The sequence below is a fragment of the Trachurus japonicus genome, chromosome 22 (assembly GCF_045865225.1).
Source record: "Trachurus japonicus isolate A0001 chromosome 22, Traja_1.0".
Taxonomy (NCBI): domain Eukaryota; kingdom Metazoa; phylum Chordata; class Actinopteri; order Carangiformes; family Carangidae; genus Trachurus; species Trachurus japonicus.
In genome coordinates, this window is record NC_140928.1 from 814,877 (window position 1) to 839,385 (window position 24,509).

The 24,509-nt window shown below is 42.6% G+C and overlaps 1 protein-coding gene across 1 annotated transcript in view; it reads right to left on the reverse strand.

Annotated features, from left to right (window-relative positions):
- Positions 1–19,340: 19,340 nt before the first annotated feature.
- LOC146963162 (uncharacterized) overlaps positions 19,341–24,509 on the reverse strand; it is a gene marked incomplete at its 5' end in the record, with an annotated part of 77,281 nt that continues 72,112 nt past the window's right edge. The window contains one exon of the mRNA XM_085767932.1: positions 19,341–19,521. Coding sequence (XP_085624058.1) covers positions 19,341–19,521 — 181 coding nt within the window. The remainder of the gene's footprint in view (positions 19,522–24,509) is intronic.

Consider the following 24,509-nt stretch of genomic DNA (forward strand, 5'->3'; position numbering starts at 1 on the left):
AATAGGTGGGAGTAAAACAATTGGAAGATTTGTGCATAAATGCGTGCAGTGCCGTAGACAAAGGAGACCTCCTGAAGAGCAAAAAATGGCCGATCTCCCTGAGGAGCGCTGTGAGATCTCAGCACCGTTTACATTTTGTGGAATGGATTGTTTTGGCCCTTTTGCTGTCAGGAACGGCCGTAAGGAGATCAAGAGATATGGGTGAATTATTACCTGTCTATCTTCCAGAGCAGTTCACATCGAAATGCTGGACGACCTGTCCACAGACTCATTCATAAATGCTTTGAGGTGCTTCATAAGTTTACGAGGAGCTGTTTCCCATCTTCGCTGTGACCAAGGCACAAATTTTGTTGGAGCCAGTAATGAGCTCAAAGAAGCCCTCAAACAATGTGACAGCGAAGCGCTCAAAGCTTTCCTGGCTGACAAGCAGTGTGAGTTTGTGTTCAATGCTCCCTCAGCTAGTCATGCAGGTGGAGTCTGGGAGCGTCAGATACGAACCATTCGAAGTGTACTTAATGTCACCATTGCACAGTGTCCTGGAAGACTCGATGACGCATCGCTTCGAACTTTGTTCTATGAGGCAATGTCAATTGTGAACAGTCGTCCTCTCAGTGTGGATGGGATCAACGACCCAAGGTCGCCAGAGCCTATTACTCCAAATCATCTTCTTTTAATGAAGGCCAAGGTTGCTCTACCACCTCCCGGAAACTTTGTGAAAGCAGACTTGTATGCAGCAAAAAGATGGCGAAGAGTCCAGTACTTGGCGGAGCAATTCTGGAGTAGATGGAGAAGGGAATATCTCCTGAACCTCTCCTTGAGACAAAAATGGCATGCTCCTCGACGTAACTTAAGGGTGAACGATGTGGTCATTATTAAAGAGGAAATCCTCCCAAGGAATGAGTGGCGCATGGGACGAGTTATTCAAACTACTGAAGGATCAGATGGGCTGGTGCGCCGTGTCAAGGTTCAAGTCGGAGAGCGCAAGGCAGCGTTAAAACAAGGTTTTCCTTTAAAACCATCAGTCATTGAACGGCCCATTCAAAAACTGGTACTCTTACTGGAAGGTGGCTAATGTATCATGTAAAAGGGGTAAATTTATTGGATATGAATGTTGATTAATTACTGTGTTGATTGGTAAATGGTTGAGGTTGTGGCAACTTGTATTTTGAAATCATGTTTAATAATGTGTGTGTTAATTTTAACATGATTTGGTGGGAGTGTAAGCGACCACCAGGGGGGTTCTCGCTGCTGGTGGGATTCTATGCTGTTGTCTTGGTGCTCCGGAAACGGTATAGGGGTTATGAGTGTCGTCACACGCCACTTTCTGTGTTACACACGCACGCCAAGCTTTACCCGAGTAGCCGCCGGGGTTGGGGAAATCAAAGGAATAAAGGACATGGTATGTAATTTAAATACAGTATGTTGATGTGACATCGTTTTCATGCGATTGTGTGCGTAGATGCAACTTTGACTGTGGTGTTTGTTTAGCCACTGCCAGAAGAGATGTGTGTGGAGCGGATACGTTTTGAAGCAAAGAGTTTACGCCCTTGGTAGGCGAAATGAGGTAAATGTTTGTTTGTTTATTTGTTTATATGGGTTGACGGCTACAATGAATTGTTTTTATGAATGAAGTGTTGTTAAACCGTATGAATAAGGATGAGGAGCGGGAGTGTGTATTAAATTTATTGTGCAGTATGTTTTTAATATTGGCAATCATGTAATTAAATCTTTTCATGTGTTTTTAGTTTCACGGTGCCAAAGAGGAAATAAAAGTTGTGCACCAGTCGAGCTCCAGCCTATGTGTCTTGAATGCCGAGGGACCGTAACAGAAATAAAATCATGATGGCCGGCCAAGTCTCTATTTCATTTTTCACCAGCAACAGCAACAGAAAATTTCCACGACAGCATCAATCTCCATCGAGCATCCAGGCTCTAAGAGGTTGTTTTTGAAGAATGGAAAAAGATGTTGCAGTGTGTCACAAACTTGTTCATTCCAGCTTGGGCCTATTGCTTGGTCATGACCATACGGTAGCTGTTGTAGTGTATTATGGGATTTGTAATGTGAGTAATGTGAATGCTATATTGGTGGGCCATTATTAACATAATATTTTTCTTGAAGGCCATATAAAAGTGTATTGCAGGACAGATCTGGCCCCCAGGTTTTTGGCATGAGATTGACGTGTGTGCTAGATTAATATCCAACAATGTAAAAAGGTAGAATATAAGTTATATTAAGTATTCAGTAGTAATAGTAGACGTTTTTTTTGTGACATTAAAGAAAACCTCTTTCATGCACAGGAATAGCTGATCTCTAATGTATTCTATTGAGTACAGTAGATCACCGCCTAAACCTAACTGCAAAAATCCTTGCGATGACAATAGGCCTACACCATGTTTTCCTAGCTTGATAGCTAATGGAGTAGTCAGCCAGCATTTAGGAAAATAAAATGGTCAGATGGTCATCAGATTCAGTCGTACATGAGTTGGCTATTAACTAACCATATTATTTACTGCTAGCCAACTAATTTTGGTAAGACTTTGACGCCTATCTCTATAATGCATTATAACCATACTTATAATGAGTTATAATGTGATTATAGCATTGTATAACTATAATTATAAACATTCATACATTATCATAAGGCTTTATAACAATAATCATAACACACTATAAAGAATTTTATGATGAATTATAAGGTCAGGTATTATAATACGTTATAATTGTTAGTAACTTGCTGACAATGCCCACATCGATAATACATTATAAATATAGTTATAATGTGTTATAATTGGCTTATAAAAGTGTATAACCATCATAAATACTTATAAATGATCATAAGACTTTATAACAATTAGCATAACACATCATAGAGCATTTTATAATGGCTTAAGGTCAAGTATTACAATAGAGTTATAATGCTCTATAATGTGTTATGCTTATTGTTATAAAGGCTTATGATAATTTATGAGTGTTTATTATGATAGTTATACACGACTATAAGCCAATTGTAACACATTATAACTATATTTTTAATGCATTATCGATGTGGGCATTGTCAGCGAGTTCCTAATAGTTATAAGTTATAACATATTAATACCTGACCTTATAAGTCAAGATAAAATGCTTTATAGTGTGTTATGATTATTGATAAAGCATTATGATCATTTATGAGTGTTTATAACTGTAGTTATACAGTGCTATAACTGTATTATACCTTTTATTATGATAACCTATTATAAGTATGAAAATAATGCATTATAGAGATAGGCATCAAATAAAGTGTTACCACAATTTTTAAGTTTCTTATGCATGTTATCAACGCAATGACATGACATATTTCAAATTCTTGAAAAAAAAAAAGGAGATAACACACATAAGGTGTAAAAAGTAGTATGTCTGTCAATGATCGAAGGTTGTAAATGGCTTCAACATGTCTAGCACTAGCTAACTCCAAAATTCCTCACTTTTAATGCTAACCAACTACAACTACCACTAAACAATACTTAGGCCGATTTACCATGGCAATAAATAAAAAGTAGAAGAAAGCAACATTTTAATGTACATGTACCCAATAGTGAGAAGTGTGTGTGTCTGTGTAGGCTATGTTTCCGTTTTTACTGGTATGTGAAATCTGGTGTGCACCTCATGTCTTTCCTTCTCTCTCGCTCCCGATCCGCATAAAACTTAATGTTATATGAAAACAATAACTAGTAATAAAAACACAGACATGCAAAAAAACATAATGGAAACACTGTGGCCACAGCTAACCACAGCTAGCCACAGCGGTCTATGATAGCAAATTTGCAGAAAAGTTGCAGTGGCAAGGCCAAAGAATTCATGATTGAATTTGCATTAATAGTTGCAATTGTGACACCACAAAATCCTGGAAGGTGTGTATGTCCTATAGAAAAAAGGCTATAGAATATAAGTTATATTATATTGAGTATTTAGTAGTGACACAACCTCTGCAATGATAAGGAATGGCTTCTCTGCAATACATTCTATTGGTGGTGGTGATGGGGGTTCCGATGAACAAGAAAAGTGGGTGTGGTTGTTTTTTTCTCCACCAAGGAGTGTTTTGGGTGTAAAACTAATGTTTGCGATCAACTCAGAGTCATGAAAAAACCCTAGTTTGACCCCTCACAAGTTACTTAAGGCCAAATTTAACATTACGGAATGTTCAAAAACCCAGTTACGGGTACCCCAACTTTGAGTAGTTTTTTAGGGGATTTCCCACGGGAGTTGAATTTCAACATTTTAAGACATCATACTACGCATGTTCCTAAAGACAATTGTGAAGAAATTTCTTGGTAAGGATTTAGTTCCCAGATTTTCATATGTTGCCCTTACTAGCAGCTGATCTGTGGTCAGCTTTTATTTTGAGCTTCATCTCCTCTCTTGGTTTTCTGGTAGGAGGCTGTTAGGTAACACACCTGTCAGTGGCTCTGACCACACTGAGCCCCCCCCCCCCCTGCTCAGGAGGTGAACTGGTCATAGTGGACCGTGTCTACAACAGACCGGTGGGTGAACTGGTCATAGTGGACCGTGTCTACAACAGACCGGTGGGTGAACTGAGCTGAGCTCCTCCTGCTTCAGCATCACTCTGGTGTTCAGCAGCAGATCAGTAACACAGTCTCTGACAGTGAGAACAGGGAAACGCTGGTTACACTCATTCATCTCTGTGATGCGTTCAAGGACAGACAGATGATGTCTCCTCTTCTACTGTTTCTGTTCACTGTACTGCTGTAATACTGCAAGATCATCAGTGTGGGATCAATATACCAATACCAATCAATAAACTTTTGGCAACACTTGGCACTACTGTGGTGGAATATAAAACTTGATGCTGTTTTTACATGACATTGTTCTTGTTGCTACGACAACGAGTGCCTCTCTTAGCCCTGTTGCTTCGGGCCTAGACCGCTGTTTCCCATGATGCACTGAGGGCTCGCTCTCGTTACATCATCACATTATAGTTTCGATGCTGGACGTCCTCCATGTTCATCAGGACTTCGGTCTTCCTAGATACAGACGACAGCTTCACTTCTGTCTAACTCTTCACATGTTCTTCACACCTGTCACCTGAGTCAGTGTGGGCGGAGTCTGAAGATGACATCACCTGATGATACCAATCAGACTGCACACGGCTGCCTCTGAGACACTAAAGGGTTATGTAGTAACCCGAGTTGTTGCTTTGCCTAGTAATAATACACGCAGACGTAGGATACCGTGTTTGCTCATTTACTCACATTCGCAGCTACATACATACATGGCACACATTAGCCAGCAGGCGGAACATTGGAGGATGCAATACAACAGGTGTGCCTATTTACCAGGGCGGGGTAATATGAGCCCACTGACAAAGGTTCCGCCCTCTAACGCAGCAGTGATCTACATTCTCTCTGCAACAGGTTAAAACTATGGTTCATGTGCAGTCGTACTAACACCTGGAAACACTGAGGTGGAAGAATTGAATAAAACCTTAAAGTCAACATAAAAACTACTAAACTAAACTACTGATCAATAATTATATTGATCATGTCTGGACTTACTTAGCCTTCTTGCAGTTCCTCACAGCTGGGATCAGTCTCTGTCGTCCCTCTGGTGATGTCTTGTACTTCTTCAGGTCAAACTCAGGCAGAACCTGCTCTGACATCTGCAGCATGTAGGCCAGAGCTGAACACTGGATTAAAGACAGGTACTGTGATCTGTTCTTTGACTTTAGGAACTTTTGGATCTTCTGATGAACTGACTGGTCCTTCATCTCCGTCAGACAGTGGAAGATGTTGATGCTTCTGTCAGGAGAGATGTTTGTCTTCCTCATCTTCTTCAGTTTGTTGATGGTTCTCTGGATGGTTTCTGGACTGTTGTCTGTCTGACCCAGCAGACCTCCTAACAGCCTCTGGTTGGACTCCAGAGAGAGGCCATGAAGGAAGCGAACAAACAGGTCCAGGTGACCGTTTCTACTGCTGAGGGATTTCTCCAAGACTCTCTTCAGGAAGTCATCCAGGGTTAAATCATCATGTTGTTTTCCCAGGAAGTTCTCCAGGACCTGTGTGTTGCTGTTGGTGAAACAGTGGAACATGTAGACTGCAGCCAGAAACTCCTGAACACTCAGATGAACAAAGCAGTAGACTGTTTTCTGGAAGATCACACTCTCTCTTTTGAAGATCTCAGTACAGAGTCCTGAGTTCACCAAGGCCTCTGTGACATCCAGACCACACTGCTCCAGGTCTTCTTGGTAGAACATGATGTTTCCTTCCTCCAGCTGTTCAAACGCCAGCCTCCCCAGCTTCAGAAGAACTTCCCTGTCGGCCTCCGTCAGCTCCTGTGGACTCGTCTCATGTCCTTCACCGTACTTGTTCTTCTTCCTCTTGGTCTGGACCAGCAGGAAGTGTGAGAACAGGTCCGTCGTGGTCTTGGGCAGCTCTCCTCTCTGGTCTGTGGTCAACATGTGCTCCAGAACTGTAGCACTGATCCAGCAGAAGACTGGGACTTGGCACATGATGTGGAGGGTCCTGGACGTCTTGATGTGTGAGATGATTCTTCTGGACAGATCTTCATCACTGGACCTCCTCCTGAAGTACTCCTCCATCTGGGCGTCAGTGAAGCCTCGGACCTCTGTTACCCTGTCGACACATGTAGGAGGGATCTGATTGGCTGCTGCAGGTCTGGAGGTGATCCAGACCAGAGCTGAGGGAAGCAGATTCCCCTGGATGAGGTTTGTCAGCAGCACGTTGACTGACGACGTCTGTGTGACATCAGACACAACCTCCCTGTTGTTGAAGTCCAGTGACAGTCGGCTTTCATCCAGGCCGTCAAAGATGAAGAGGAGTTTACAGACAGCCAGCTGCTCTGCTGTGACCTTCTGTAATGTTGGATGGAAAACATGGAGCAGCCTGAGAAGACTCAACCGCTGATCTCTGATCAGGTTCAGCTCCCTGAACGAAAGCAGAACCAGCAGACTGACATCTTGGTTCTCCAAGCCCTCGGCCCAGTCCAGAGTGAACTTCTGCACCGAGAAGGTTTTTCCAACGCCAGCGACGCCGTTGGTCAGAACCACTCTGATGGGTCTCTGTTGGACAGGTGAGACCGTAGAGACGTCCTCTCTCTGTTGGACAGGTATGTCTTTAAAGATGTCGCTGCACCTGATTGGAGTGTCATGGAGGGTCTTCTTCTTGGACGTTGTCTCCAGCTGTCTCACGTCATGTTGGGTATTAACCTCTTCACTCTGTCCCTCTGTGATGTAGAGCTCAGTGTAGATCCTGTTGAGGAGGGTTCCACTTCCTGTTCCACTTCCTGTTCCCTCAGTTCCTTCAGTCACTCGTTCACATCTGCTCCTCAGACTGATCTTATGTTGATCTAAAACCTCCTGCAGACCACCATCTGCTGAGAGACAAGAGACAGAGTCAGACTGAAGACAGAGAGTCTGACAATCTGATCAGATTATTTTCATCAGCTACAGAAAAACTACAGACAACAAAGAGAAGGTTTGAATCATCATCTTAAATGTCAGTGCTGTGTGATGGAACAGTGACTCTGGAGAAAACAACAGGTCCTGGTTTCACAAATGACCACATCAGCAGCTCTGATTGGCTGTCTGCAGCTCACCTCTGGTTCTGGGTCTTTTTCCACACTGCTGGTCCACAGAGACACCACTCCTCTTCCTCCTGTCAAGACATTTCTGGATCAACAACATGTCACAGCTCCACATCTGAGCTCTGATTGCTGGGGCTTTTTGTCGCACAGAAGGCAAGAGAAGAGAGCCAGAGAAGACTCCGGGCCGCCAGACAAAACACTATTGAAAAGTACCGGAGAGTTTGTCTTGAGTCTTGTTTTTATTTACATTCTAGTCGGTCGTCGCGCGGTTATGACGCTTCCAGTGACGACACTCATCGGCCAATCAGTGGAAGGCAGTCGGCTGACGTCACGTTTTAGTAACGCTTCGGCTGCTTGGAAGGTGATACCAAAAGTACCTGGTTGCAGGTACTGGTGCTAGTGGAAACACGCAAATAGCGCGCCGAGCCGAAGCGCGCCATTGGAAACGCGCCAATAGACAACCGTGTAGGAAGACAAAACACACACACACACACACACACACACACACACACACACAGCTCTGTTAGAGACAGTTAGGAGGTTGAGGTTTTTATCAGGTTTCTTACTCTGAGTCTGAAGGTCCAGGTCTGAAGTTTTCAGGTTCAGGTTTGGAGCAGTCACTCCTCATAGACAAGTAGGTGGATCCAGATTCAGATCTGAAGTTTTCAGGTTCAGGTCTGGACCGGTCACTCCTCATAGACAAGCAGGTGGGTCCAGATCTGAAGTTTTCAGGTTCAGGTTTGGAGCAGTCACTCCTCATAGACCAGAAGGTGGGTCCTGGAGTCTCTGCTCTCAGTCTGTGGTTTGCAAACACAAACATGTCAGTCATTACAGTTTTTTTTCCAATCGCTAAAACACAATTTTTCAAACTAGGCTGGTTTTTATCAAAATACTGAACACAATTCACAAAACCACACATAACACTCAAACTGCAGACTACACCTCATACATCCTGCAACATGAAACACTGCAACCAGAACTACATATATCATCAAAATCAAACTTTAGCACCAAACAGCTCAGACTTCATTCATATGACCAGATGTTTGTCTAACTATACACTGTTGGACAGAATGAAAAATATCTTTAGCTTTGTCATAAAACTAAAATAGGTCAAACTGTAGAGAACTCTTCAGATTGTTCACAAGCACAGAAACATTTACAGATACACACACATGCTGATACACAAACATTTATCTTTTTATTTTTCACCAAACAAGTCAGTGCAACATGCACAGTAGGGGAGAGTGGGGTAAGTTGAGCCACTTTTTGTATTCAGGATCACTACATCAAGACAATTATAGTTTTGTTGCTAACTAACACATCTGCATATATTTCAGGATGTTTTTCATCCCTACAAATTAACAGAATGAGTGTAAATATAACTGTTTTTAAAATATAGCATGTTCAAAAAAAGTGGTCTTGTGACTCAACTATGAATGGGGTAAGTTGACCATAGGAGTGGGGTAAATTGATCAACCCCCCCTTCTTTCCTTCCACCCATCTCCTACCTCCCCCTTTACTTAATATTTCATCTGTCCAGGTTACAGGTGAACACAAACTGCAGGGACTTCCTGTTGAGCCACCAACTCACTGAGATTTGGGGAGTTTTGTGATTACGTGGCATCTTGGGAAGAATCCCAGATATTTTTCTTTTATAGTAAAGTTTGGCCTCACTATAAACAACTTTTCCTGTTTCTAGGAACATACTTACTGTAATCACAAACACACAGAATCTTGATTTAATCATTTGGACATATACAGCCAAAATACATTCATTAAAGCAGATATCAGTGGAATGTTTTTGTTAATATAAGTCCTAAATAGTCCTATTTTCCGTCAGCAATCACTTACATGAAGTATTTCAGCCTAAACACGAGTCTCTCCGTCACTCTGCTCTGCTGTAACCCGAGGAGAAAATTTTCCTTGTGGGATACAAGTGTTATCCAATGAGGGGAGAGAACGGCATGAAGGGCTGTGTGTGCAGCCAAGGGATGCGCGTGAATGTGGTGACGTAGCACGAGGACCAATTGATGCCTGACAAGGGCGGGGGCTGCTAACTCATGGTGCGTTCAAGGAAACTCGTACTTTGTGTTTTTCCTTCCTGTGAAGTCATACCAGTTCGATCTGGTACGAGTTCACGGGTCGGAAGTTACGAGTGGCCGTTATAGGGAACTTTCACAGACAACAGGACGGTAAAAACACGAGCTACGGGTTACCTGGAACGCTACCAAGTCGTAGTTGTGACTTGAAGCTGTAACTTACGGTTTCAAAAGCCTGCCTTGAACACAGCATTAGCCGAAACGGCCGTGCCACTGATATCTGCTTTAAGTGTATAGGATAGGTGGCTCAACTTACCCCTGGCCAGATGGATCAACTTACCCCACAGCTACCTTAGCCTGGGTTTATTGCTCTCACAGCTAAAATGGTGCAGTTTCATGCTAGGTTTACTACCTCATGTTGTAGCTCATAGATACCACAACCCATGTATAAAACACATTTGCAATCATCTCTTTTGGTCTAAACACAATTCTCATGAAACTTATGATCGACAAAATTCACTCTCGAGAGTGAAAAATGATTTTTTTGGTCATAAATGTTAAACCACTTTACTCACATGTAATGGTTCTAATCTTCACAGACTCCATGAAATGATGCCTGCCTCCATAATATTTGGTCACATGCTTACTTTTTCCTATAGTTTCCTAGAAACAAGGGGTGGGTCAACTTACCCACTGGCTCATCTTACCCCACTCTCCCCTAGATATATTTACATTGGACGAAACAAAAACATGCTCTACAAAACAGTAAACTGAAAAAGAAAATGTGCATAAAAAATATAGAAGCCCCTCCCCTTCCCTCTTCCTCTCTCTGCAATGTTTTCCATTGTTGTTGTAAACAAACTGTTGTCTTTTAGTGTTTCCTTCCTGATTTAAGTGGTAACAATGAACCATTGAGGTGTTTGTCAGGTGACACATAGACTACAGTATACTGACCAATCAGCTCATAGAGTCATTTTGAAAGGCAGCGTTGTTACTGTAAATGACAAACATGTGACTTTATGTCAGATTGTCATGTCTTATGCAGAGAACTATGTGCAGTGAATTTAAAAAGTGACATTTTGAATTAAAATGTGTGTGAAGCAGAACATGTGTTTAAAGTTTTGGAGACTTGAGAAGAGGTTTAGCTCTCTGTGTGTCAGTTTAAATATTTGTGCTATGCAGCAGGTCATTCTAGTGTGTTAGCAACTGGAATTAAACTGTAACTGTGTCCAGTGTCAGTGTCCACTGACAATGCTCAACATCTGGACCCACTGTAGTCCAGTCATTTTATGAGAAAAGGTTAAACAAATTGCAACAGAAGAAGAACTCAACTGGTTGTGTATCCTCAACATGTCCTGAGTGAGGGAGAAAAAAGCCCTGAAGAATCCCATTAGGGGAAAGTTTCGAAAAACACCCAAACATATCCCATTTATACGCATATAAAAAAAGTTTTCACGTGAATAGGGTAACATTTTTAACCTTTAGATATCTCCATGAAAATTACTGAGTTGATTACTTACATTAAGACAAACAAAAAATATATTACAAGTTTTTTTGAAATTCTTTGTTAACATGAGCAAATTTGAATACATTTGCATAAATTCCACCGTTTTGATGGCACATGATATGAAGTTGCTGTGGTGGTACCGGCATGAAAACTGGAATGAGTTGACTCCATCGGTCAACCGACAAGTTGACCACTTTAAATTTCAAGATGACTGCAATTTTTCAAGAGCCTAAATTGGTTCCATTCCTTAAGTTTTTTAACTGTAATATGTTAACAAGATTGAACAAGACATTTTCACCTGCTCTACTCAATGTTTAGATCAGGTGTTGTATGCAAATTAGCCATACGTAATTGGATATGCACTGTTGGCTCATGTCATACCTGCTCTACTAAGGATGTGGCTGTCTTGAAAAATTGCAGTCATCTTGAAATTTACAGTGGTCAACTTGTCGGTTGACCAATGGAGTTAACTCATTCCATTTTCAAATTTTACCCTATTCACGTGAATTTTTTTTTTATATGCGTATAAATGGGATATGTTTGGGTGTTTTTCGAAACTTTCCTCTAATGGGATTCTTCGGGGCTTTTTTTCCCTCACCCAGGACATGTTGAGGATACAAAATCAGTTGAGTTTGCTTCTGTTGCAATTTATTTAACGTTGACCCCTTTTTTGGCCTGAAATTACTGGACTACTGGGTCAGCTGGCATAAACACTCTATGTTGTTTAGGGCCACAATTGTTAGGCTGGGAACACACACACACACACACACACACACACACACACACATACACACACACACACACACACACGCACGCACGCGCACACACACACACACACACACACACTCAGCTCTGTTTGAGACAGTTTGGAGGTTCAGGTTTTTATCAGGTTTCTTACTCTGAGTCTGAAGGTCCAAGTCTGAAGTTTTCAGGTTCAGGTCTGGACCGGTCACTCCTCAGAGACGGACAGATGAATCCTGGAGACTCTGATCCGTCCTCCTCTTCCTCCTTTTCCTCCTCTTCCTTCACATTAACACTCATCTTCAGGACTTCAGTCAGTCTGAGAGGGAAACCAGAAACACACACAGTCTGATCACCTGTCACACACAAATACACTGAGGACAAACTATCATCACTGTCTCACAGTTGTTGACCTCCACCACTCAGAGTCCTTTCACATTAAATCCATGTTTATCCAGTCACCACGACATTTGACCTTTGACCTCTGAAGTTTTCTCAGGTCCTTGAGTTCAAGTTGATGTTTGTTCTGAATCTGAAGAAGTTGTGTCGAGGTGAAACTGAGACAATGTGCTGACGTCTGTACGGACTACGCCTGACTCTTCTTCCCTCCACAGTCAACTCAAACTTTATTTACAGAGCGCTTTCAAAAGAACCGAAGTTGACCAAAGTGCCGTACAGATCACTAAAAACATACCATCATTAAAACACCATGTAAAGTGACAGAAAGCAAACTATAAATAAAATACAAATGAGTAAGTAAAAGACAAATGAGTCAACTTAACCAAATCAATGCCAGGGAGAAAAAGTAAGTTTTTAGGGAAGATTTAAAGACTCTATTGACTCTAAATACCAGATGCGTCATGGCAGCAAAGACTCGGTCAACGTTTGTCTTCAGCTGAGTTTTTGGGCTGAGCAGCTGTTTGGCTCCACAGTCCATAGAGACAAACTCTGTCTGACACTTCAACAACAACTACAATAATAATAATAATAATAATAATGATAATGACAATAATGTTGTGTTAACACTCACTTGTCTCCTTCTTCAGTTTCTCTCCTTCTGCTCCGTTCACTCTAAAATGGCGCCTGAACTGTTTCACTTCCTCCCTTTCCCTTGGCTAGTTGAGACATACTGTACCTGTACAAACAGATGAAACCTGACACCATGTATGTAAAAGGTGAGCTGAGTAGAACAGTTACTGATAGATTTAAAGAAACAGCAGCAGCAACAGGGACACTCAGTTCAGTCTATTATATTTTATTCTGATAGCTACACACTGATTCACAGTGTATAGTATTTAATATTGTGTATTTACTATTTAATGTTGTATATAAAACATTTAATATACTCCATTTAATATAATCCATATAAAGTCCATATATTATATACTATTTAATGCAATATAGTCTACATAATATCTGATATTAGTATGTACATAGTATTTAACCAGCAGCTGATGGTTGTGTCTCCTCCTGTTGGTCACCAATCTGAACAACACATGATCATCATCAATCTGCTGCTCTGGGCTGCTGTTACTTCTATATTTAATTTAACCCTGGTCAGTGACCCCACAGCTGTAAGTAATCATGTATTATTCATCTCTAATTGATCACACAGGAAATCTTCCCTGTAAACTGTTTTCTTGTGTGTAACAACATCTCCGTCCTGGGTGATGATCCCTCCTCTGTTGCTCACCCTGAGCTTTCTCCTGGTTTTCCCTGTTAAAAGGGTTTCCATGGAGTTTTTCCTCAGTGGATGTGAGGGTCTAAGGACAGAGGATGTTGTTGTGATGGGATGTAAAGCCCTTTGAGACAAACTGTTGGTAAAAACGGGCTAGAACTGTAAGAGTCATCTGCCCTATGTGTACTGAGTTTACTAAATGTAAAGTACATATGCGAATTATAAGTATTATATTTTATCTTTTTTATTATCTAATTGTATTCTGTTCTTATTCTTTTATTTTAGTAATATTTTTTATTTATCTTTGATCCTCTCCAACTCCTTTGAATATCACATTTTTTATTGCTTCTTCTTTACTATTCAGGAGTTTGTAACAAAAAAAATTCCTCTGGAGATCAATAAAGTAATTCTGATCCTGGCATTAAGGCAAGGCAATTTTATTTGTATAGCCCATTTTTACAGTTTGTCTCAAAGGGCTTTACATCATTATAACATCCTCTGCCTTTAGATTTCTGATTTTGATTCTACTGATATGACCAAGACACCTAAAAACAAAAACACGGCCGTTTTCATCAATTTAGCAGCAAGTGGGCAACACACATACATTGGAGTGAATGGGATTTCTGGGCACTTTTGCAATACCCATATCCTGCCACTAGGGGGCGCATGAGGCTTTAACCACGGGACTCAATGGAGGTGTCGTTACTCTCTTATTCCAGCGCTCTAGCTGCAGGTAAATCCTCTTCTTCCTCTGAGACAAACACATCAGCAGTCAGAGTGGTAACGTGGGGTGTTGTGTCTTCTCTCTGCAGTGAACTTCTGGTACGACATGGACTACGACATCAAGTACAACTACTTCCAGCTGCTGGAGTCGCTGTGTGAGGTCACGGGGGGGTCGTGACATCACAGCAGCTGAGTGACGTCACGGTGACGGACAGTGAAACAATGAAACTGAGCTGAGGGACGATATTAAAGGTCATTAAACTCGGTGTGAGACGTCCTGATTGGCTCTGGTGCATGCTGGGAACCGAACAGGTGCATGATGGGAAAATCAGGACAGGTGTGTGACTAACAGGATGGAGACGATGACCCCTGAGCTTTGTATAGATATGTCCACTGAGCTCAGGTGTGTAACGGACCAATCAGATCAGTGTGTTCACACCTGTGGACCTGATGAAGATGCTGAAGATCAAGAGAAGCAACCAAGATTCAAGATTCAAGATTCAAAGAGTTTATTGCCATGTCAACAAGTAAAATCAAGTTGATAGGAATGTGTCTTGGTTTTTGCTCTCACAGAGAAACAATACAGTACTCCCACCACATACACCACAATAAATAATACACACAATGCCGTACAATGCAATGTACGGGGAGGACAATACCCAGCAGCGTCACATTCAGCATAAGTGGCAGTGCGAGGAGAAAGTGCGAAGTAATTAGTGCAAATTCAAATGTATGATGGCTTGGAGGTAGGTGCTGTCTCTAAAGCGAGATGTTCTACATTTGATACTTCTATATCTCCTGCCTGATGGGAGGAGATTAAAGAGGTAGTGTGCTGGGTGAGAGTGATCTGCTATCATTTTATTGGCCTTTCTGATGAGTCTAGTTGAGTAAAGTGATGTAAGTGAGGGAAGTCTACTGCAACCAATGATCTTGGAAGCTCGGCGCACTACCTACCCTCTCTGGCCGGGTTTTATCCTGTGTGACCGTACCAGACCAGCATGGAGAAGGTGAGTATGCTTTCAATGGTAGACCTATAGAAGTGGGTCAACCAAGATGGCGCACGCTCTGCTGCGACAGCACTGACTCGTTCTACTCGTTCCCGTCCGTGCTCAGAAAACTCAAAGCACTCCACCTACTTGATAAGAGCCAGTCCTCCTCTACTGCTCCGTATGCTCCTACACCAGGATTTCAGCCACCAACCAGACCTAATTAACACGCATCACGCACCTTGCCTCCAAAATCACAGGTGTTCCCACACCCAACCTCACAGAACTGAACAATAGATCCATAAGACACTGTGCAATCTCAATAGAACAGGACAATACACACCAACTCAACCAACACCTCATCCCACTGCCCCCAGGTCGTAGGTATCGGTCACTTAAACTCAGAAAGGCTTGCATGAGACAGAGTTAAATCCCTGCAGTCATAGCCACCGTAAACAACAGACCCGTTGACATTCTCCTCCTCTCTCTTGTCCGTCACAGTCAACGTTTGTGCCATACACTGTTCGTGATAAGTCTGCTTTTGTGTGCTAATTGTGTGATGTTCTGTTTTGCTTCTCTGTGTGTTTATTTGTATAATGTCCTTCATGTAAATGTACGGACGAGTGGAAACAAATTTCCCTTCTGGGACGAATCAAGTCTAAGTCTAAGATGAAACGGAGCATCAGGAGGAGGACGGAAGTTAGTCACAATATTACTGTTGTACCACAACAGTTGATTTTGGATTTCATAATAAGAATTAGGTTGATGATACTGGTATTGAAGCCATCTCACTATGACTTCTTCCAAAAAGCCTGATAAATAAGGAAAAGCTTTTATTTTCAGTAAGGCAAGCTGAACGCCAGTTAACTGAAAGTAAGGATAAAGCTGTTTAGAAAAAAGAGGGTGAAAGGTGAAAAAAAGAGGAATTGTTGTCTCAGATCACTCACACTGGTTTCTCCAACATGACGATGAGTTCACTAGACTTGTTTTTTTATTAATAAACTTTATTTGTTCATAAATAATGGGAAATCACAGAACAACATCAAGGAAAAGAACAAATTATACATAAATATATATAATGCCAAGGGTATAAAAAAAACTTTAAGATGATAGAAAAACATTACATTTGGAGCACACATTTATCGTCTTTATAGTGTTTGTGTTGCAAAGTTATTGATTTAATATAGGAATTGATCTCTTTTTTAAAGACATAGAAAGAGGGTTTTACTTTTAATACTTTACATTTGTGGATAATAAAACAGGAATATGATAAAATAGAGGGAAAAAACTCTCTATCAAACTCTCCTATAGTTTGACAAACCAAATATTACATCATAAAGCAAAGTACAAAGGCATTATAAATGTGGTCCAATATAAAACAACTGATGCCTTACCATAAACTCTGAGTGTAATCACCAGAATAGATGGAAGACAGTCTCTTAGTGTAAGTTACAAAAAGTACAAGATACAGCAATGTCCTTGTTAAATCTAACTATAAAAGATTTGACACGATAACAGTGATTCATGATTTTAAAGGAAATTTCCATAACCTTGCTAAGGAGTAAATACCTATTAGAGAGGGACCAGATTCTTTCCCATAGTTCACTGGAAATTTAACATGAACTTATGACACAAATACAGTGAGTCTTTATGTCTGGTTTCCCTGGTGAGTGTAGAAGTGAAAGTCTGACAGAAACATCTGATGTAATGTGACCTCACTTTGACTTCAGCAAAGGAAGGGACAGAAACTGTCTGTGTGGATGTCCTACACAGGCTGCTCTGATTTACATGGGACAGTGAAGGGATCACACTCATCGAGGATGTTGTGATTTAAAGAGGAACTAAGCAGGCTTTCTCCCGTGGCTATGCTACAATTTTACCTTAATTAAAAAGCTCAGAGTAATTGTGATAGTTAACTACATGACTTGTGACTTGTACGAGTGAGAACGGAGGCTCTCTTTCACCTGGCGTCTCACGGCTGAAAACCAACCTTGCAACATAAGTGTAGTACCTGGCCGCCGCCCCAGTGTCCCAGCTCTCGTCTCTGCAGCACCGCAACACAAACTCACTCCGTAACCCGTAATCTTTTGATTATGACGGTTAAGACTACACAAACACACGCGCCGTAACATTGTATACGTTATGTAACGTTTTCCACCGCTGCATTCATTGATTTTTTGCCAGCTTCATCGTAAACAAATGCACATGGGCAAGACGAGTGTAACCAAAAGCGAGCGGACTTACACAGTTCCCCTTTAAACAGGAGAAGTCAGTGGTCCACATTCAGAGCCAGATGGTTCTAAAAACCTTTGGACACAACAGAATCAACCTGGATTTTTATTTACTAAACTAAGATGAAGAGAAGCTGCAGCACAAAGACGATTAATAATCTATACAACCGACAGTTTGGACACTTCTGATCCAGTGGTCAGGGTTTTTATGACACTCAACATGATCATCTGGTCCATAACTTATGGACCAGATGATCCAACGTCACTTGAAGTGTTAGTGTTCAAAACTGTGACATGGTGAAGCTCTGTTTAACGTTAAAATTCGGGTCGGAGTCAGGAGGAGAACAGGAAGTGAATGTGAATCCATGGTGATGAATGAAGCAGTGAGAGCTGCTGACTCAGCTCTGTGATGGACACCACTGTCATGAAGACATGGAGGAGAAGAACCTTATGTTTCTCCTGGACAAGAACATGAAGACCACGAGACTTCAACCGTCTGAGTCCAACTCGTCTTCACAGTCAAAGTCGTTTTATTGTGAAATTCCCCCAAACAGGAAGTTCCTCTTGAGCTGCAGCTGTGACACTGAAGAGGAACCGGAGACGATCTTGATGAGCTCCAAGACTCACTGATCAGGGACGATGGTGGACTGGACGCACGCACACACACATACACACACACACACACACACACACACACACACACATCATGGCCTGTAGAGAAGAAAGAGAAGGTTTAGGGAGGTGATGAGTCCAACTCTTCAGTGTGTGATCAGCTGTAGTGTGTCAGTGTGTTTCAGCTTCTGGTTGGCTGTTGACATTTGATAGAGAAACTTGTATTGATCATGTATTGACTGAATCTGCTGATCAGTTGAGTTAAACAGAACGAGAATAACTGATGGTTCATATTGATTCCAGGTGAACAAGGAGTTTTCTAGAGACTCTCAGGAGACTCTTACTGTGCGTTCACACCAAAAGCGCCGGGAACGTCGCAGCAGCCAGAAGTCATTCATTTTCAGTGGAGACTGGCGTCGACGGGCGTCGGGAGCGTCCCGCCGTGTCGAGACCATCAAATTAGAAGTTGAGAGAAGTTCAACTTTATGGAAATGAGGAGTGTCACCGCCACGGCGGCAGCCAGTTGCAGACCGGGAGTCTCACAGCGGGAGAAATTGAGAGCGCCTGAGTGGACACATCTTCCGCGCTGCTAGAAAGTCCTGTCCCTTTGGCTGCCAGCTGCTGGAGCTGGCAGGCGGTTAGATGCCAGTGAACAAAGCGTTGAGAGTGTCTGCTGACGCTACTGACGCTTGACGTCACGCAGTGATGGACCGGCACCAAAAAGAGGCCCTGGCATTTTTGACAGGGAGAGGCTACACATTACACAAACTATACAAGAATGGAACCCATATCGGAACAAAGCTTTTGATCACAGGAAGAACTGCCCTCCGTTGCACAAAAGTAGGATTCAGACATCCAGGATAAATGACTAAGCTGGATTCAACGAATCCAAAACAAGAGCATCCAGGCTTAATTGGTTGCACAAAGACCAAGCCAGGATGAGCAGACACAAATTCATCAAGCCAGGTGAAACCAATCCTGGATCAGTGCGTGCACACGGCTTCCTCAAATAGACCCCGCAATCGATCACAGCTTCACTAATTTACCATGGTAACGAGAGCGGTGTACTTCTCCCTGTCGGAGCAGGAAATCCTAATGGAGGCATACAAAGAGGTCAAAGACCAAATAAAAAAGAAAGGCCACCTTGGTCGCATCTTCACGTGTCTGCCTCGCCGCGGCCGAATTATTACGCATTTGCCCATATTTCCCTATGGTCAGACTTACTTCAGAGTCTCCAGTCGAAAGTTTGGACACTTCATAAGATCACGAAGCTGCTGCAGAGCTGATGAAGAGCTCAGGTTGTTCCAGCTCAGGTCCAGGAGTCTCAAGTGGGAGGGGTTGGACTTCAGAGCTGAGACCAGAGAAGAACAGCTGATCTCTGACAATCTGCAGCTCTTCAATCTGAATAAATAATAAAAGCAGAAGATCAAATGATTGATTGATAATTGATCAGTTCACATGCACACAGGCATGACACAAGATCTACAACAGTAAGCCAGGTTCAGACTACACAATTTTTTTGTCTTACACGGTGGTCTCCATGTCAGATTAAACAATCACAGTGGCATAAACTCTTATCTTGTTCGGGAGACTGGCAACACTACAAATATCAGCAGTTGCTCCCGTGACAGTTTATTGTCACACACAGGAAGAAGTAACGTTTCGGGCTCAGCCCTTCATCAGACATGAAAGTAGTAATTAACACACCTGCTTAAGTAGATGTACAGGTCACCTGACATGTCATGTGATGAAAAAAGTATAGAAGACAGGAGCTATTACACATACTGGGACTGAACAAACAGTCTACAAGATCACCAAATAACATATGTTCACTATGAAAATCACATGGCAGAAGCATCAGGCATCACCGTCATAATGCAATGTAATTTAGTAGAAAACAAAGATCAAGGAGGTGCCTAAACCGTCCTGAAAGTGGTGACAAAATTTTTTTTTATATATAGTACATCAGTTATCCACAGCAGTAAACAATAAAAAAATATTGAAAAAAATATATAGATGAGAAGCGACAGACATCAAAACTGGAGCAATGGAGCTATGTAATCAGAGCACAAAAACAATAACAACCACAGGCTCGAGCAGTAATGTCAGCATAGAGGAATCATTATCAAAGTACATTATAGTAATCAGGCATAATGAGGAATAGTCACAAAAAGTGCATAACAATAGTTAGAGTACAACAGAGCAACACTGTAGCAACACTACAGGAAAGGTCTTAGGTCAAACTCCTCGTTTAGCCCTTTAGGGGCCAAGGTGCCAAGCGTGTATATCCAGAAGGCTTCTCTCCTCAGCAATAAAGAGTTCACGTCGCCACCACGGCTAGGTGGTTTGACAAGTTCAATACCAATGTATCTGAGAGCACAAACATTGTGGGATGCCTGTGTGAAGTGTACGGCCACTGGATTACTGATGACATGATTGCGTATGTTGGACCTGTGTTCAGAGATCCTCACCTTTAGTGGTCTGGTCGTCTTGCCCACATATGCTAGGCCACACGGGCATCTCAGCATGTATATGACGTTTTTGGTACTGCAAGTAATAACTCCATTGATGTTGAAAGGTCTGCCGGAGCTGGGGTGATTAAAGGTGTGTGTTTTCTGTGTGAAATTACACTGAGTGCACCGGCCACATCTGTAGTTACCATGAGAGACAGGCTGGAAGAACTGGGGCTTCTCAGGTGTTGGGAGGTGGGCTCTCACCAGCATGTTTCTTAAATTAGGTGGTCTCTTGTAGACCATCCGAGGAGGTGAGGACAGGCACTTTAACATGGAGTCCGATTCAACAATGTGCCAATGTTTGCTGATAATGTGTTTGATTTCTTGAGCAACAGGTGAGTACTGCATGATACAGCTCACTCTGGAGTCCAGTGTTTTAGCTCTAGTGTGTTGAAGACACTCAGTTTGTGATACATTTTCAAATTTGGTGCGTGCATTTGTGACCCACTCACGTTTGTATTGTCTTTGGAGGAAACGTCTCTCCAGGTCATCGGCCTGGGCTTGAAAGTCAGCTTCAGAACTGCAGATGCGCCGGATGCGGCTGAACTGTGAGAGGGGCAGGCTCTTGATCAGCGGTACAGGATGGAATGATGTGCCGTGAAGGATGGAGTTTTTATCAGTGCTCTTACGATATAGGTTGGAGCTGAGTTTATTATGGTCTCTGCACACAAGGACATCAAGGAAGTTCATTGTGTCCATATCATAACTCATAGTGAATTTCAAGTGGCTATTGTTGGTGTTGATAAACTCATGAAACTCCTTGAGCTGATCTTCTGAGCCACTCCAAACAAAAAATATATCGTCTATATACCTCCTCCAATTGGAGATGAATTGTAAATGGGGGTTGCGTGGTTGGTTGAAGACGATATCTTGTTCGAAGAATCCGCAGTATCCGCGGTTTAGGCACCTCCTTGATCTTTGTTTTCTACTTTAAATTACATTGCATTATGACGGTGATGCCTGATGCTTCTGCCATGTGATTTTCATAGTGAACATATGTTATTTGGTGATCTTGTAGACTGTTTGTTCAGTCCCAGTATGTGTAATAGCTCCTGTCTTCTATACTTTTTTCATCACATGACATGTCAGGTGACCTGTACATCTACTTAAGCAGGTGTGTTAATTACTACTTTCATGTCTGATGAAGGGCTGAGCCCGAAACGTTACTTCTTCCTGTGTGTGACAATAAACTGTCACGGGAGCAACTGCTGGTGTGCGGTCTTCTTCTTTTTCTATTTGTGTCTCCTTTTGTGGACCTGCACCTAGCCTCACGTTTTTTTGTGCGTGTTTCTGTTCTCACTACTATTTTGGATTTACACAGCACTCCCTAATTGACTCCCAATTGCCTTGATACATCCACAGCTGTGTCATCTGTATTACCCCGCCCACATGGAGTCCAGCGCGTCTGCTACCTTTGAGTTCACTGAGGAGGACTATTCGCGCATCATTTTAAAAGACTCGCTTTTCACCAGTACCAACCGAGATCATGCTGGAGTCTCCACCAGATCCCTGGAAAAACTGCAGGAAATGTTCCTTTGACCTAATGGCGCTCACCATTCAGGAGGTGTCCGCTAATCTCACGAGAGTACGCGAGGAGATCTCGCTAACCCAACAACAACTAGGAAGTGAGCTGACGGACCCGGAAAAACTCGCACAACTCCTCGAGAAATGTGAGCAGCACAAAAACGAGCTGGTCAAGGAAATTACTGCTTCGAAAAAGAAGAAGTTTGAAAGAGATGCTGCCGACTATGAGAGCGGCAGGATTTATCAGTGGAAAAACCCGACTCTGTGGAGGCAACGGGGACCCAGAGCTGAGAATGGTCAACAGCGAAGAGGTAACTTCTCACCCTCTCACCGGCAGTACACACAGTATCAGTCTACCACAGACCTGGATGAAGACTCTGAATCGAGTGCCCACTCCCATACCGGTCCCCATTTTTTAGGCAACGGGAAAGGTAGCGAATCCCGGAGACCACAACGCACACAAAGAGGAAGAAATGCCGGCGGGGGAATGGCAGCTCCCGCAAGAGATCCATACCCGACCCGCCGGAGATACAACAGGTACAGAACGTGATTAATTTATCCAGTAAAGTTATATCTGATACCTGCCTGACTGCTTTAAGTAGAGGCCTGTCATTTGTCCCTACGACATATTGCAATGACTTTGAGACTATTGTAGATCTTCACAAATTCTTTCGAACTGTGAGACTTAAAGAATTTTTCAGCGGTAATGACAGGCCCGCTCCTAACTCCTCTCGCTCTGCTCTTGTTACTGGACCCTCAGGCACTGAAGAGGGAATTGATCCCGTGGATGCCACACATAACCCTCAGAGACCCTCTCTTGGATCAGGAACTCGCTTCAGAGGTAAAAGTACTTTCATTCCCCCTCATAAGAGAAACGCCTCCATTGACACATACTGTAGGCTCGTTGAGAACGATGTCTCCCTCCTCCTTAAGAAAAAGAAGGACTACAGAGTGTCCCATAATCTCGCTAAAGAACAGCTGTCTGAATTAAAGTCTCTTAAAAATGACAAGACATTAGTCATTCAGAGTGCAGACAAGGGCGGAGCTATTGTCATTTTGGATCGAACAGCATATGATGGTGAAGTGCAAAGACAACTCAGTAACACCTCCTTCTATAGACTATTAAAACACAACCCCACACCTGAGTTCCAGCAGCGCATCAGGAGCAAATTGGATTTTTTCTTGGAGAATGGAGAAATTACCAAATCTGAGCACAACTTCATGGTTGTAGATTCTCCTGTGACACCAGTACTCTACATTTTACCAAAAATACATAAAGACTACACAGATGTCCCCCCTGGTCGGCCCATTGTTGCAGCCATTGGCTCACTCACAGAGAACATTTCAGCCTTCATTGATCATTTTCTTCAGCCTCTAGTCACTGCACTTCCATCATACGTAAAAGACTCTATGGAATTTGTCAAAATGATTCAGTCTATCCAGATGCCAGCTGAATCTTTCCTAGTAACTATGGACATTGAGTCTTTGTACACCAATGTACCTTTTGAAGGAGGGTTACGGGCTGCAGAATTTTTCCTGCATCAACGCACTCACTGTACCCCCAGCAGTAGCTGCATTGTTGAGCTTATTGAGATTGTACTCACCTCCAATTTTTTCCTCTTTGGCTCTGAATTCTATCTCCAGGTGTCGGGGACCAGCATGGGAGCCAAGATGGCACCCAGCTTTGCTTCGCTCTACTGCGGATTCTTCGAACAAGATATCGTCTTCAACCAACCACGCAACCCCCATTTACAATTCATCTCCAATTGGAGGAGGTATATAGACGATATATTTTTTGTTTGGAGTGGCTCAGAAGATCAGCTCAAGGAGTTTCATGAGTTTATCAACACCAACAATAGCCACTTGAAATTCACTATGAGTTATGATATGGACACAATGAACTTCCTTGATGTCCTTGTGTGCAGAGACCATAATAAACTCAGCTCCAACCTATATCGTAAGAGCACTGATAAAAACTCCATCCTTCACGGCACATCATTCCATCCTGTACCGCTGATCAAGAGCCTGCCCCTCTCACAGTTCAGCCGCATCCGGCGCATCTGCAGTTCTGAAGCTGACTTTCAAGCCCAGGCCGATGACCTGGAGAGACGTTTCCTCCAAAGACAATACAAACGTGAGTGGGTCACAAATGCACGCACCAAATTTGAAAATGTATCACAAACTGAGTGTCTTCAACACACTAGAGCTAAAACACTGGACTCCAGAGTGAGCTGTATCATGCAGTACTCACCTGTTGCTCAAGAAATCAAACACATTATCAGCAAACATTGGCACATTGTTGAATCGGACTCCATGTTAAAGTGCCTGTCCTCACCTCCTCGGATGGTCTAC